Below are 17538 nucleotides of genomic sequence, written 5' to 3'. Positions count from 1 at the left end.
TGTACATATCTATGCCCCCCACTATATTTGGGACCAGATAAATAGAGAATATCTGTTATCTATGATCATGGGGTATCCGCAGATGTTAAAGGCAAGAAACATAAATAAATCCCATCTTTGTTTTGTCCCAGCGAGGAGAGACAGCTTTACACATGGCTGCACGTGCCGGGCAGGTGGAAGTTGTTCGCTGTCTGCTGAGAAACGGAGCCATGGTGGATGCAAGAGCGAGGGTGAGAGACAGATATAATACATTACTGCACATGCTCAGTGTCCACTACTGTTCAATAGTTTAAGAACCAGCTTAAGGTTAACATGTAAACATCTCTGCTGTCATCAGGAAGATCAGACTCCGCTTCACATCGCTTCTCGTCTGGGTAAAACTGAGATCGTCCAGCTCCTCCTCCAGCACATGGCTCACCCGGATGCTGCCACATCAAACGGTTACACTCCTCTCCACATCGCCGCTCGTGAGGGACATCTGGATGTAGCGACAGTGTTGCTGGAGGCTGGAGCTGCGCACTCTTTAGCTACCAAGGTCAGTGATGGACACAAAACACCCTGATTGATCAAGACACGTTGGTTTGGTGCTGGTCACTGTTTTACATTTACATATTTACCTGATAAATGTTATAGTAAAGGAAGCTGTCAGAATTTGCCACCATTGTTATCAAAAATAAATAAGATGACATGACAGAAAAATTGGGAAAGCTTAATAACATATCTTCTTTTGCTTGTGGTTTTTGGGCATTTTTTAAGGGGGTTTTGTTGTTTGTTGTTTGAAGTTTATAAGTTATTAGGGATGCACCGATACCATTAAGCTCATGTACTTGTACTCATACTTGTAAAAATACCCCGATACCAAAGACCGATACCTCACGTGACGTAATTTATGATTTCTTCAGCATTTTGACAACTTTATGACAGGCAGGTAAAAAATTACATGCAATGACGTCCTTGGTTTTGCCCTTTGGAGGTGATGTGATAAGCACATAAGAATGATTTGTTTTTTCATAATATGAGTTGAAGTTGTTAAAAATAAAGATGCTGATATGTTCATTAGTCTCATTGTGTTGAAAAAACTTAGTGTCATTGTCACATGAAAAAAAAAGTACAACAAGCATCGGTATCGGTGAGTACCAGGGAAAAAATATCGGTACTCGTACTCGATCCTTTAAAAGTGGTATCGGTGCATCCCTATAAGTTATAAAAATTCTACAAACAGTACAATAATAGGAAACAAATGCTATAGCTTTTTGTTTCATTTGAACAAATAAAATGCAGAGACTAAGGACAGTTTCCTCTTACTAACAGATAAAAAATCTGACTCATTGGCACTCCCTGCTGTCTGTATAAACTACAAACAGATCATTTACTAGTAAGAAATTGACTTTGACACTGCAGATCATTTTATTTACCATAATAAAACAAAAAAGATGAAAAATGATGGATAAGGATGGATGAAGAGTAGAGAATTTTATTGTATTTTCCCATGCCAAAACATCAGCACGGTGTTACTGGCTAAAGGTTTTATAGTGACTCAGTTTTGTAAACAAAGTAGGTAATGAAAAAGACATCAGATTAAAAACAACACTGCTATTATTTAGCTCTAATAAATACTATTTCAGTCATTTGTATGTATGGTTTATAAAAATATGACAGAAGTCCAAAATCTCAACAATACTTTGAAGGTGGTGTGTGCAAATGTAAGCAGCATTTAGTGGTGAGATTGCAAATCACTAACAGCTCACCCCTCAATTTCAAAACGAATATGGTTGCCGTCACAGGACAAACATGTTTTCGTCTGAGACAACGTAGGGTTGAAACGCCCTCTTTAGAGCAGTTTAGGGCTACTGTAGAAACATGCTGGCACAAAATGGCGACTTTCTCGTAAGGGGACCCATGGCATATGTAGATTAAAGTTGCTCATTCAAAGATAATAAAAACAATACGGTTCATTTTGTAAGGTATTTATTCACCACTGATAATATAGTTATGTATATTATATTGCATTTCTGTCGAGAGATCCTTCTAACCGTGGGTTCACACCAGCCGCGTTTGAGGCGTAAAAAAGCATGTGAAATTCTAGTCATAGAGACATTCACGCGGAAATTCGCGTCATGGGAGGGGCTTCTGCGACTGTAATTATGTCACTACTAGAGCAAGCTCCTGATTGGTTAACGCAGCGCGTTTTTCAGCCAAAGTTGAAAATTTTCAACGCATGCGTTTTCTGCGGCAATGCTCAATTTGCGCCATTTGCCGCGTTAAACACCTCATTCGCGCCGCGAGACCTCCAGACGCGCGTCAACGCTTCTTGACATTGACTTAACATTGAAATCACTTGTGCTTGATGCCTCTACCGTGGCTGGTGTAAACGCAGCATTAAAGTTACACAATGCACCTTTAAAGGTCCATTTTGTAGATTTTTAGCGGCATCAAGTGGTGAGATTGTGAATTGCAACCAATGGCTCAGTGCACAGCTTACCCCTCCCTTTCGAAGCGCATAGAGAAGTTGTCATATTACATGACACCATGTCGTCGTCTGGGACAACGTATGGACAAAGCGCGTTCTGTAGAGCATAGTGTTAATTTTGTCACCTATTTTTTATTTAGTCTTAGTCTTGTGGCAAATGTCCTTGTTAGTTTTAGTTTCAGTCGACTAAAAGTCTCATCATTTTAGTCTAGTTTTAGTTAAACGAAAACTCAATATATCTTAGTCAAGTTTTAGTTAAAACATTTTTGTCTTTTTTTCAAATAAATGATTTCTGAGATTATTTCTGATAACCTTTTCAGTCAAATAGTCTTTCACACATCATAAATATTGGTTAAATATCATAATCACCTGACAAAATACACTTGTTGAATGATTTTTGTTGAATGCAACTTTGTTAAACGTGGGTTTTCTGATTTAAGAGACACAATGATGTCAGCGCTCGTGTTTGCTATCTATGGGTGTTGTTCTGCTCGATGTAGTTTCGTGTTCCAGCCACAGGGTGGCAGCAACAGGAGTATGAGACCTGTACTAACTTGAGCAACAGCGCCAACTCATTCAATGTATTTTGAAGGCATAACGTAACGGCTGAATATTCTATCTCTAGTAGAGACGATTGTAGACGAAAATGAAGAGAGATTTTATCGTAGTTTTTATTTTATGCAAAACATTTTAGTCTCGTCTTTTTAACGTCAACAATAATGCATGTTAATTTAGTTTTAGTCAGCGTTTTTGGACATCTGTGCAGTCTCGTCATCGTCTCGTCTTAGTCATGGAAAAAAGGTTGTTGACGAACATATTTAAGGGGGTTGCACACCGGACGCGCAGCTTAGCGCCGCGCAGCGCCGTTCTAAAAAAATTGAACACATTGTTTTCTATAAGTATACGTGCCGCCCAGCTACAACTCAGGAAGTTGCTCAAATCCCTGTCACGCCACAGAGCGCCACTCACATAGTTTAACATTAAATAACATCATATTTGTCCCAAATAATTAACGATTAACATTGGCTGCTAACATATATTTTGCATTTTGAAGTAGATGTTATCTGACGAAACTTGTGCTATATAATGTGCACTTCCGGTTTACGATACCTCCGAGTTGTCCTAGACACGACTCGGTGCGGCATGGCGCTGAGCTGAGCTGCGCGTCCGGTGTGCGATCCCCTTATGTCTCGTCTGGTCTGACGAAATTAACACTAGTAGAGCAGTGTGTCCGTCTAGGGCTACTGTAGAACATGACGGCACAAAATGGCGATTTCCATGTAAGGGGACCCATGGCGTATGTAGATTAAAATTGCTCATTCTAAGGTAATACAAAACAATACAGTTCATTATGTAAGGCTGATAATATAGTTATGTATATTATATCGCATTTATGTCAAAATATCCTCCTACAATTTACACACTGCACCTTTAAATTAAGAGTGAGTGATGAGTAGATTAGATTATGATTTGATTTTGGTGTAATGTAACTCTACTGTACAGCTGAGGTTCTTCCAGTGAGGGTTTCTTCATCTTTATTCTGTATTTAAACATCTACAGAAAGGGTTCACGCCTCTACATGTGGCATCAAAGTACGGCAGCCTGGATGTGGCCAAACTACTTTTGCAGCGACGAGCGTCTCCAGATTCAGCTGGAAAGGTAAACATCAGTCTAATCTATTCTGAAGCCGTGAAATAGACTTTTAATAAATATTTACATACAGCCTAAGGAACTAATTCACCGAACTTTATTTAAAAAGAAATACATTCAGGCTATGTTGACTGCAACAGTGCCGGTAAGCATTCAGTAGTTTCACTTACTGATAACAGAATTTTTGTTTTATTAAAAAACAACTTTTTTCTTTGTTGTATTTTTTGTTTAATAAGGACCGGAGTGTTGAATGGTCCCGGGCCTGCACTTTAATATAAAACATAACGTTGACCTTACACAACTTTAACACAATGTAACAATCCCTGTTAACATGCTGTTTGATTATGTGTTGTCGGGTTTAATGCTTTAGCGATGTTAACAGTTCCCCTGTAACCGTATCACACTGACCCTCATCCCCGCAGAACGGTCTCACTCCTCTACATGTCGCTGCTCACTATGATAACCAGAAGGTGGCGCTCCTGCTTTTGGACAAAGGGGCATCTCCCCACGCCACAGCTAAGGTGAGGAGACTTCATCGTGACCAAACGCTGACCATTGCAGGAATACACTTGGGTGATTATATTATTGCAGGTAGATTACAAAGGCCGTTTCTCAATTCCAAGAACACGAAGAACGGACTTGCGTTCTCGTGCAGATCGGTCTTGCCAGGCGACCATGAAAGAACGAACTCAGAAGGTTGCGAGAACACAAAACGCACTTGTGAGAATTGAGATGTGTGCGATGTTCCTTTTGGTCACCTGACCTCCGCCATTGTTATGCCGCAATGACTTCTGGGGCATAAAGCGATTTCAGCGCGCAAGTCTGCACTTGATGCATCCTCGATATCAAGAACACATCCGGGTATTTTCATGCGTCCTCTGTACTTGCGTTCTTAAAAATTGGAATTGAACTTCGACGGTTAATGATGACGTAGAGCACAAGGACGCAAGATCGCTGAAGAACGTATATTGAGAAACAGCATTTTTCATTTTGCTTCGAATGCTTATATTTTTTTAATTATTTGGTGCTCATTGTCATGGATCACAAGATTTACAGGCCATAGCAATATAATATTTTAATAGTTACAATAACAATATACAATGTTTTCCTGTTGTTTGAATCTTTGACACTGACTAATTCAGACAACAGGAAATCATGATTTTCAGCTATATTAAAGACTTTTTACAGAAAATATTATATTGTTATGACCTATAACATCTTGTGGTCCATGACAATGAGTACCAAAATATTGAAATAATTAAATATATAACCATTTAAAAACAGCAAAAATAAAAAAAAATACTTTGGACACCAAATGTATCTGCAATTATAAAGTCACCCACATGTGTTTGTGGAGGCATCTGTGCTTAATAAATTCAGATGACAACATTCAAGTAAATGTCAACATTATGCAAATGTAATACTTTTATACAGTATATTTATGATTAATATAATTTTATGTTTCTGGAAATACCTCATAAAAAGTGATTTAAGGGATAGTTCACCCCAAAATGAAAATGATGTCATTATTTACACTGAAAAAAAAGATTCATTCATTTTACTTTGTAAAAGTAAGTTAGGTAAGTGGTTGCAATCAATTTATTTAAGCTACATTTAAACAAAGTTTTTTATTTTATTTTTCACATTTTTTTGTTTAAATGTAGCCTAAAAAAAATTATTGAAACCACTTACCTTAAAAAAAGTGAGTAAATTGAATGAATTTTTTTTTTTCAGTGTCCTCACCCTCAGGTTGTTACAGACTTGTACATATTAGAGGTCTTTACGGGTCCACTTAAATCCGAAAACCCAAGACCTGAGCGGGTTAGGGTCTAAAAGTTTCAACTGTGCCTCGGACATTGGTCAGGTATAATATTAGCCACATCGGGTCTCGGGTCATTTAAAATGAATGTGTTTTTGCCGAATGGAGCCGAGAAGACCCAGACTATCTCGCATGTGTGCATCGACTCTTTTTCCAACCCCTCCACTGTTTGCCAAGAGCGCTTGCGACATCGTTTTACATTTCGTAAAGCCAGGCATGTCAATTTTAAATGCACACTGTAGCGCTCTTTAAAAATAAAAAGATTAATGCACATCGTGTTTAGGTAAAAAGTGATTCATGCATTTATTTGATTGGATGTGAGAAGACCTCTAGTACACATTTCTTTGTTCTGCTGAAATGGAATCAAGCCGAAAACAGGAGCACCATTGACTTCCAAAGTAGAAAAAAAACAAATACTATGAAAGTCAATAGTGCTCAAAAACGTTTTATTTTTATTTTTTTTAAACAAACCTCTACAAAATATCTCCCTTTGTGTTCAGCAGAACAAATAAATGTATACAGGTTTGTAACAACATGAGAGTTATTAAATGATGACAATTTTTTTTATTTTTGGGTAGTTCTCCATTTGGATCAGTTACCGTATACGAATTTACTACTATTCCGTTAATTCATAAGATTCAATTCACATTGTAATTCTGTTACTTCAGTTCACATTCAATGTGACTTCAACACCTGCGATTTAAGATTTCAGAAGCACAGCACTCCTCCCTGACTGTACGTATGTTTGTTTGTCTTCATGCAGAACGGATACACTCCCCTCCATATCGCTGCCAAGAAGAATCAGATGGAAATAGCCACCACGCTGCTGCAGTACGGAGCAGAGACCAACATCCAGACCAAACAAGGCGTGACTCCACTTCATCTGGTCTCTCAAGAGGGTCACAGCGAGATGGCGGCTCTTCTTCTGCAGAAAGGAGCTCACGTCAATGCCCCCACAAAAGTAAATGACGGACGTTATTTATTATCAAGATGGTTTACGTGAGATTCTCAGAATATTGACAAATGATAAAGAAATTATGCATGGAGGGATGGATGACCAGACAGGTTTTTGCAATGCATTTTAACTCTTTTCCCGCCATTTGAGTTATCTCGTCACTTAAGTGAAAAAATTTCCCTGCAAATGAAGCTTTCCTGAAGAGTTTTTGCGGTAATCTGTAATTCCACTATTATCCACTAGATGGCTATTACCCAATTTATAAAAAATAAACTGAAGCAAAAACTAATTTAAATCATTTTAAGCTCCGTGTATGTTTTGATAATCGTTCTGAATCTAAACTCTGACAAAATTCCTTTATAAAAATGCAATTATTTTAGCATTTTGCTCAAAATATTTAAGACCCTGAAGCTATTTTGGGGATTTTCGCCTGAATTTGGCCTACCCAATTTCAAAAGCTTCCCATACCCACATGCAGAGGTTTACATACAAAGGTTTGGCATCATTTTACAGGAAACCCTTTGAAATTACATAAAACACTGTTGAAAGTGCTCAACATGGTTGTATGTGATGTCAGGCATCTAAAAAATAAAAAAATAAATAGGCGCTTTTTGATGTTTTTTTTCTAAAGTTTTTATTTGAAAGTATATAACTCTGGTCCTGGGTATCTCAGGTCCCTGCAGACAGTTTTGTTTGATTCCAGCAATTGTCAGCTTACAGAGGAAAAAGGAATTTTTTCTCTATCATAATCTATGCAAAAGTTATTTTACTCCAACTGAAGGGAGGAATAATACCCTTTTTGTATAAAATTTCTGCCTAAAAATATTTGAAGTGTCCCCATAACCACATACAGTGGAATAAATGCAATTTCTTTATATCATTTTAAAGAAAACCCTTTGAAGTTACATAAAAATCTGCTGTTTGTGACAAATATTGTTATTTATGTTGTTTTTCATATGATAAAACACCAAATTTTCCTTTTTATGTTGTAAACACTGTCTTTGATAGTGTATAACTCTGGTTCTGGGTGATCTAGCAGACTGCAGACAGTTCTGGTTGTTAACAGCAGCAGACAGTAAACACCCAAAAAAAGAATGAACTCTTTAGCATGTCGCATTCAAAGGTTATTCTCATTTTACTGAAGGGTGCGAAAATACATTTTTCATATAAATATTAATTTTTTGTTTTGCACATATAATAAATAGCAAGGGATTAATTATGCACACAACCAAAGAAAATGTTGTGAATGGACTCATTGTTTAGAGTAGGACCTAAAATAAAAGATGGTGTATCATTTGTGGCTATATGTGCTATCTGAGGCAGTCCACACTCAAGTTTCACATATGTTTACAAAAGCTATATTATTCATTCGATGATTGTTGGATATGTGTTAATAATAGAACAAAAATAACGACGTAGCCTTATTCCTGAGAATGAGCGCTTTCATTTGATATAAGACTTGCCCATGTTTGTCATATTTGAAAAATATGAAATATGTGAATATTAAATGATATAAAAAATATGGGTGATAGTGTAAATTAAGTGTAAATAACTTTCTTACAGTAAAAGATATGTCAAAGTGATGCATATCTGCAGAAAGTAGAGACTCTAAGCTTTCAAACAGTATCTCATATGTGTTACTGGGGTCCATGACGGAGCATTAAAGCTTAAAATAATCTTTTATATTAAGTCAAAATACGAAATTTTGGACCCGGGACAGGGTCCTCAGGGTTGAAGAGGTTATAAAAAGAGAACAAATGAAAATAGGATGAAATAGTTTTTCTTGTTTTGTTTGTTTGAAAGCAGAGGGTCTGTTATTTCATTTGATATATTTGTATATTTATAGAAGAAAATTTTCCTGGAAGACATTTTGTGAAACTTTTGTGAAAATCACAAAAAATGCTGGCGTGCAACTGGCAGCGAATGAGTTAAACAAGTTTAAACAAGAAACTCAGTAGAGCATTTCAGTAATGAATTGTATTTATTACAAATGCATAGAAAAGTTTTCTGTATCATTTTAAGACTTTTATGCCAAAATGCTGCCTCCTAATATGAAAGTCAAAATAAATGTTTGGGTCTAGATTTTATTTTTTATGCATCAGATTTCATGCATCCAATGAACATTTGAAACAAAATAATTCAATTTGTACTGCAGTACTTTTTGTTCTCACTTTACTTCAGTCTTGTGCAGTGCTAGGGCTGTCACAATTATGAAATTTGGCTGATGATTAATTGTCTCAAATTGTGACAATTATGACAATTAATTGCCTGTTTTAGGGCTTTGACATTTAATTTTCATATTTGTTTGTTTGTTTATGAAATAGTTTTCACACATTGTTGTTAAATTAAATATTTTGCAAGGTTTACCTGGCAGTAAATATTAATAAACATATTTAAAAGTAATTATTTAATGAATATATCTTTTTAAAAACTGAAAATTCTTTATAAGAAATAAACACAATGAAGTGTCTGAAAAATAACTGAAATAAAAATGCCATCAAAATAAACTAACTATACCAGAACAGGCCTTAAATAGTAGCCAATCCTACTAAGGTCATGTTAGTACCCCACATGTCTGTAGTGCCTGCAAAAAAAAATGTATTCCTTACAGATCCGTAAGAATAGCATCCTTCACTTCCCTAAATTTGGAATTACTTAATGGCTTTGCAATGTATTATGTTACACTGACAGTTAAGAAGTGCCATCTGATACCGTATGTTTATACAAGCACTGCAGCTCCCCCTTGTGCTCTTCAGAGAGATGTGCAATCATTGCGGTGATCTGAAATCATTGCGATGAGGTCAAAACAATCGCTATGAGACGATTATTTAATCATTGTGACAGCCCTATTGTGCACAAATTAAACTTAAATTATGAAACACAAATTAAAAAAGATTTTTGAGTCGGAGCCGCTTCTCTAACACGTAGCGCACAGTCCGAGTCCCGACTCGGCGTCCTTTGCCGATCCAGCATGATCGCAGTGATTTATTTGTCATCTTGTTTGATACCATCTGTTTTCTGTAAGCATTTTAATCTCATTTAGGTGATGAATGACTGCTTGTATTCGTAGCAAAAAGAGTTTGGTATCCAAGTGCTCTGGCACAGAAATAGCTGTGATGTGGATCGTTCTCCATCTGTTATCTGTTTAGTTATTTCTTTACTCTTGTTTGGTGGTAAATATTTCTGGCGCTTGTACTGTGTTACGTAAAAAACTTTGATTTGATTGGTTTGTGTGTTTCAGAGTGGTCTGACTTCCCTTCATCTTGCTGCCCAAGAAGACAAAGTTGGTGTTGGTGAGATCTTAGTAAAAAATGGAGGCACCATCGACCAACAGACCAAAGTAAGACGTGCATGATTGTACCCCAAAAGCCATTAATATTATTTAACTAATTGATAACACACCTGAATGCTCTTTCAGTTGGGATACACACCTTTGATCGTGGCCTGTCACTATGGGAATGCTAAGATGGTGAACTTTCTCTTGACAACTGGAGCCAGCGTCAATGCTAAAACAAAGGTATCTCACTCCTTTATGTTTGTAGCTAAGCTAAAACAAAGTCAAGTAGTGATGCTGTATGTGCTTAATAAGTGTTTGAATGAAAGATGTTTGAGTTATATTGTGTCTTTTCAGAATGGTTACACACCTTTACATCAGGCTGCACAACAAGGCAACACACACATCATTAATGTTTTACTTCAGTATGGAGCCAAACCCAACGCCATCACTGTGGTGAGTAAATGTGAAAACACACACACACACACACACACACACACACACACACACACACACACACACACACACACACACACACACACAGAAAGGGATGTTGCATTAATGATTTTGTGTCTTTTATTTAAAGAATGGAAACACCGCTTTGGCCATCGCACGTCGTCTTGGGTACATTTCTGTTGTTGACACATTGAAGGTTGTAACAGAGGAAATTATCACAACCACAACGGTAAGTTAGAAAAAAACGTGTTCAAGTACAGTAAATGCATGATTTTTAAATAAATGATTATTACTGTTTGTATTGCATGTAGACGGTGACAGAGAAACACAAGCTGAATGTCCCAGAGACAATGACAGAGATCCTGGATGTGTCTGATGAAGAAGGTGAGCGTACTTATTAATCAACTTATCGATTGGTCAGTTAACAACTCCTCTATAGATTAAAAAGTCATTTATTGCATGGGTCTTCAACAGGGGTGCTGGGACCCTTGGAGGTCTGTAGTGGTTTTACTGGGGGTCTTTTAGTAATGTGACTCGTGCTGGCAAAATGAGTTGGAATCTAATTTTGGGCTACAGGCGAAAGTATAAATATCGATTTTGGTTGAAATTAAGGTTTCATAAAAATAAGTACATCTAGCGATCCCAATGCTCTAAATGGTCATTAAACGTCTAAAATGATTTTTTGTTTGTACGTTTTCTGAGAGGTGTACCGTCCAAAATGCTTACTCTAATACAAAGATGCGTATACACATGCACGTCTGACCTTTTGGTTTTAAAACATGCAGGAATTAGAAAATAAAGTGCTTGATGTTAAAATAGTTGGGACCTGATGTTTAAGGAGTTATTAAGACATGAAAACTTTCTTCCTCATACTGACTGACAGACCCAAATAATGCACACAGATGTGTGCTACCCCAATATACACACATAAATACAGTTTTAAAAATATTTGTTTTGACAAGAATTCATGCAGATATCATCTGTTATGTCTTAAGTGAATGTTTTGTTAACTGTTGGGGGAAAATATCTGATGTGTAACATTATATTAGATCATTGCATTACAGTAGATCTTAAAGCTGTCTGTCTCAATGTCAATCAAACAATAAAAGAAAGAAAAAAGATGAACATATATTTTCCTATAGATATTGTTTTTGACTTTATGTGGGCTAAATCTATTAGTTTTACCGGTTATTTTAAAGGGGACATTTCACAAGACTTTTTAAGATGTCAAAGAAATCTTTAAGGTTCCCAGAGTACAAATTTGAGGTTTTTAGCTAAAAAAAAAACAAATAGATAATTTATTATAAGATGTTAAAATTGCCACTTTGTAGGTGTGAGCAAAAATGTGCTGTTTTGGGATGTGTCCTTTTAAATGCAAATGAGGTAATCTCTGCACTAAATGACAGTGCCGTGGTTGAATAGTGCAGATTAAGGCGCGGTATTGTTATAATCAGATCCCCTTCTGAGGTCACAAGGGGAGACACATTGACAACGATTTTTTCACATGCTTGCAGAGACTGGTTTACCAAAACTAAGTTACTGGGTTGATCTTTTTCACATTTTCTAGGTTGATAGAACCACTGGGCACCCAATTATAGCAGTTAAACATGAAAAAGTCAGATTTTCATGATATGTCCCCTTTAAGGTATTAATGTGGTGATTTTGTTTGATAACCTTAAAAATCTTTAAATGGATTTTTCTCAAAACTGACTTTGCTGACTCTATGAACTTCAAACATGTGTAGCTTTGTCATTTTTGTCAGATTCCAACAAATCATATTGTTTTGAAGTTTTTTTTAATAGATAATCTCAAAATATAAATAACTCATTTTTAAAAATTTGCTCATTCCGACTAAGTTTGCCACTATGGGTCACAAATATTGTTTGAATTCAAATATTTTTTTAAAAATATGAAATTATGCATCAAACTAAATTTGTATTAATAGGCCAATAACTTTAATAAAATTAAAGTTTCACTGTTAAAATCTGTATGTTAAAATCTGTATGTTAGCAGTATGTATCATACATATAAATTATAATTGAACAGTATATGTTTGTAACGTATCCATCATAACAAAGAATGAAAATCAACAATTTGATACATGTACTTGGGTTCCTTGCTCCTCCTGTCTATCCATTAAGGGGCCCTTGACCTGATAAAGATCTCTGATTAACTTTGATTCTAATATTGTAATTAAATAATTGTATTATTATTTCCTCTGTACAACATACATGAGAGTCATTTTAAATATCAGAAGTTAAGATTTTCAGATACGCTTCACATTTGCAGTCTTAAAAATGAAGGTGCTTCATGATGCCATAAAAGAAACATTTTGGCTTTAACATCCAACAACCTTTCTGTTATGAAAAAGGTTATTTGTGGTGACAAAAGCTTATTTGGATAATAAAAAGGTTTGACAGAAATGGTTCTTCATTTTTAACTTAATGGTTCGTTGAGGACCAAAAAATGGTTCTTCTATGGAATCACTGTGTCTTTTTTAAGTACCTTTATTTTTAAGAGTACAAATTTTAACACATTTTATGTTTTTCTTGAGATTACTGATTTTTATTAAACATAGAAATTTCCTGCAGTTCTTCTGCATGTTGATGATGGAGCGATGTCTGATGACTCCATTGATTTTGAAGGTATCAGCGTGTGGACTGGGTTTGTGTGATGGTTGTTCACACTTTAAATCGATAGTGTGCATTGCATGATGGGATTGTGAATGACCAACTAACCCTTGCAGTGGTTACTGATTATATGCAACACAATGTGCACTGTATCAGGTTTTATTATTACAGTATTTGCACTGCAGACATCACTTTTCAGGAATAGATGTTTGTTTCTGCTTAAAAATTGAACTTGTCTACTGGTAAATAAAGTATATACTGTAGGCATAAAGTAAAACAATGCCAGTTGGATTTGGTATGATTTGACATCAGTGTTGTAATGAAAATGGATGAATTTTATTTATTATTAGATTTTTAAATATACATGTGGCCAAATTTATATTGTGTTCTGTAGTTTTAATGAACACATTTTCTCTTCTGTGTCGACTATTTTGTATTAAAACAGGATGATTAACTTAATATTTGCTGATGATTTCGACTGTTGCATGTTATAGTGTTATTAATATTTGATTGTTTTAAACTCCAGGCCAGTATGCCACAGACAGCCGATTTCCTCTGTCCGCTTACAGTATGTCTTGTCTTTATTGTCAGCTCAGCTTTGCACTGTAAAAAATGATTTGTTGGTTAAAAAACTTAAAGCGCCCATAACACATGCTGTTTCTGCTCATCTCATGTTAATGGGATAGTTCTGCCAAAAATTATATTAAACCCATGATTTATACACCCCTAAGCTGTCCAAAATCAGGGTTTCCCGCAGCATATTTCAGTTAAGGCGGCCCCCCTAAGCTTGGAAACCCTACCGCCTTAACTTACTTGTCAAAAAAAAAAAATTCGCTGCACAAAAGGCTGTCAAGTTAATCTCGGAGAATAGTGCGAACGCGCATCACACCGCATGCGGGGACGCGCGCCACACGGTCGAAATGAGATAAGACTTGCTCCGTCATGTCTGGATGATAGCCAGTTGATAAAACACTTGTCCGTGAGAACTGTAAGTGGACTTATGTTTTGGGGTTATTCAAGCCTGTTATTGTATTAGTCTATAGTTCTTTTAATTTTAAAGTAAGTTAGCTGGTGATTTTGTTGTTTAAGCAACCTGCTAGCTAGGGTTTCACGTGCCTGTTGATTCGATATAATTGTTGAGTGCTCTTGCTCACTTTATTTACATGCTACAGTTACACTCCTTTAAGATAATGTCATTAATAGTGGGAAATAATCAGTTTTTACCATTTTTGCGCAATCTTTCATCGTTCGCCAGACAATCTACAACATCTGCTTTAGTTTGTGTTCATTAACCCTTTAGTTTCACTTCATAACGCAGCTATTCCCATTAGAGGTATCTGTTAAAAACATTAAAATTCATTAATAATCTAGTATGTGTTAGTAATATTTTATTTATTTATTTTATTAAAATATTTTAATTTTCATCATGACGCATACGCACCGCCCCTTTGATTGCCACGCCCTTTGGCAAATGTTCTGCGGGAAACCCTGAAAATGCATATGTCCATCATTTTTCAGACGACCACATTTTCAGTTATTTTAGAAAAATCTTTCAGTTAAACAAATGTAAAGTTACGGGGTCCACGTCCTTCAAGTCCAAAAAATGTGCATCCATTCTTCACAAAATAAATCCAAACGGCTCCACGATGATAAACAAAGGCCTTCTGAGGGCCGTTTTGTTGTAGAAATATCCACATTTAAAACTTTATTAACAAAAATAACTAGCTTCCGGTAAAGCCGCCATCTTAGACTCCTCTGTATTCAGGAGAGAGTATTAGCGTACTGTACGCACTTTTCTTAGTGACGTATGACAAATTTGGAGGGCGGGGGCACTCCATAAACTGCGTACGCTCTCATCTTGAATGCGGACGTGACTAAGATGGCGGCGTTACCGGAAGCTAGTTATTTTCGTTTATAAAGTTTTAAATATGGATATTTCTACAATAACACTGCGCGGATTACCCTTAATTTAAGCGACTAAAACATGCATTTTAGTTTGGGAATCGGATAAGCCATGTCCGGAACACTCAGAACACATGCTGTGTTGATAAGTCAGAATGCATTAAATAGCCCCCCGTTTAAAAAAATGTAACCTACCTGATTGCCTTAAAATTTTAATTAAAGAGTTAATTTGACTTAGAAATATTAGTTGACTCAAAAAAAGTTGTGTACATTTTTTGTTAACTATTTTTTTCCAAATTTGAATGCAACCAGGTAACTTACTTTTCTAACAATTTTTTTTACAGTGTGGTTAGATACACAATCCCTGCTGACAACTTTAGACAAACTGCTTCATTTATTATTCTTCATCTTAATGCTTTACAGTAATTTGCTTTAGTATAGATTGCTTTGATACTAAAACATTTAGCAGCTTAGCAGAGTTATCTTTAACATAGAAAGATTGACCGACTTGTAAATGAAGTGTAATAGTGTTTTTTGTGTTATTGTGTGTGTATGCATTTGTGTAACATGAGGATCATCCTTTGACTGCACAGGTGATGACACAATGACAGGTGATGGGATTGAATATCTGAGAGCTGAGGATTTAAGGGAGTTAGGAGACGATTCTTTACCTGGCCAGTACCTGGATGGAATGAATTACCTGCGGTTCAGTTTAGAAGGTGGACGATCTGACAGGTACATTTATTTAAATATTTGATCATTGACACTTTTTTAGATACGTTTAACAGATTGTAAGAAACATTTTTTGTGACTTGTACTGTATATTATGTACAGTATGTGTAAATTAACCCACACAGCAGACGACTCCGGGCCGAATCCGTGTAGAAGTCAAAATCTCCGGTGTGGATCCGGCCCAGAGTCGTTGTCTGGGAAATAGTAATATAACGTTGCACTGTTTCTTCTTTCTGTTAATGCATCATGTAGCCGCCTGCAAAGGTACTGCCGTCTCTATGTGTGTGTCAATGTGTTTAAAACTTTATAATATTTCAGTATTCTGTATTTACTGTAAAAATTTTCCATCAGTTTGGACAGATCTTACACATCCACTCAGCAAGGTTACTACCCTGCAAAGCATTATGGGATGTTTGAGGATATGATTTACGGTAACCAGGTAAATTTAAGAGTGTTTTTTTTTTCTGTCAAAATATCGTTATTTTCTTTGTTTTTAATATTTTTACACATTTTTATATTCTAACATCTGTTTTCAGAAATAATAGTATGTGTTTCTTTATTGTGTTTCCTCAGATGTCTGCTAGAGAGAATGAGAAAGACTGGGAAACAGAAATCCTGGACAACATCGCTCTGTCCTCAAGCCCGGCTCATTCAGGGTACACGACGTTCATTTATACACTTAAATACATTTAATAGTTATTCTTTTTGACTATAGACTAACCCTGTCTCTAAAAAAGAAATGCCTTTTTGATTAAAGTATTAAAAGTATTTGTCTACGAATAACTCATTTTTCCAGTTGAAGGTCTCCAGAGTTTTTAAACGGGAGGTTTTCTCACTTCATTTTTAATAACTTTATTTTTTAAATGACTGTACAGAAACCAAATGGACAACGCTTACTATCTAGATGTTACTAGTTAGATTAGGTTACTAGTTGCTTCTTTATTTTTCAAACGTCTTTCTCTCGCCCTTTTGTTTTTCTGTCTCTCTCTGTCTCTCTCTTTTTCTGATGGATTTTTGGTATTTTTGATCTTCAGTCATTCTTCTCCATGTCGTGACCATGACAACAGCAGGTGATTGGCTGGAGTTTGTCATTTGACCTGTGACCTCATCATCTTTCAGTGTGAACACACACATGAGAAACAATGTGTTTGTCATCCTCCTGCAATGTTTCTATCAATAATATAGGTCTCGATAGATAAATTAAAATCTCTGGTCAGTTTAGTCTTATTTGTAAAAATGTATACACTAAGGCAAATATAACTGATCAATTATATTTAATCCAAAGCTTGATATCTGTCCAGAGTTTATTATATAAATGGAAATATGGCCTAACATATGCAATAAATTCACTTGATCTATTCACTATAAATTGGATGATGTGGACATCATTTGACCTTCACAAGATATCAGTAAGCATTGCAGGTTGGAAGTCATCTGAATGTTATTATTTTATAAACACATCCCGGAGACTAACACGTTTGTTTTACATTTGTTTTCATCTGTGTGTATGTAAATCCTCATGAATTGTGTATCCAGTATGTGATGTCATCATATAGTGAAACAACATGTGACGCCCAATATAAAGTTATCTATGGAAAGCCGTTTTAACTTTTATTCGTTGTGTTCTTCATATCAACAATTCAATTTTCA

General features: G+C 35.8%; 1 protein-coding gene across 10 annotated transcripts in view; it reads left to right on the top strand.

Moving 5' to 3' along the window:
• Positions 1-17538, top strand: part of ank2b (ankyrin 2b, neuronal) — a 102543-nt gene that overhangs the window by 40048 nt on the left and 44957 nt on the right. For 4 of the 10 annotated variants that reach the window (XM_065261756.2, XM_065261762.2, XM_073813196.1 and 1 more), the window contains 14 exons: positions 132-230; positions 338-535; positions 4031-4129; positions 4543-4641; positions 6703-6900; positions 10136-10234; positions 10313-10411; positions 10526-10624; positions 10755-10853; positions 10936-11008; positions 15750-15891; positions 16240-16327; positions 16462-16544; positions 16923-16958. In XM_065261756.2, coding sequence (XP_065117828.1) covers positions 132-230; positions 338-535; positions 4031-4129; positions 4543-4641; positions 6703-6900; positions 10136-10234; positions 10313-10411; positions 10526-10624; positions 10755-10853; positions 10936-11008; positions 15750-15891; positions 16240-16327; positions 16462-16544; positions 16923-16958 — 1511 coding nt within the window. Of the gene's footprint in view, positions 1-131; positions 231-337; positions 536-4030; positions 4130-4542; positions 4642-6702; positions 6901-10135; positions 10235-10312; positions 10412-10525; positions 10625-10754; positions 10854-10935; positions 11009-13215; positions 13270-15749; positions 15892-16239; positions 16328-16461; positions 16545-16922; positions 16959-17538 lie in introns of all 10 variants that reach the window. The other 6 variants (XM_065261763.2, XM_065261761.2, XM_065261760.2 and 3 more) reach the window with 2 other exon arrangements.

Source organism: Paramisgurnus dabryanus, chromosome 2 (assembly GCF_030506205.2).
Source record: "Paramisgurnus dabryanus chromosome 2, PD_genome_1.1, whole genome shotgun sequence".
NCBI lineage: Eukaryota > Metazoa > Chordata > Actinopteri > Cypriniformes > Cobitidae > Paramisgurnus > Paramisgurnus dabryanus.
Note: the sequence above shows the minus strand (reverse complement) of the source record. Positions and strands in the feature narration are given on the sequence as shown.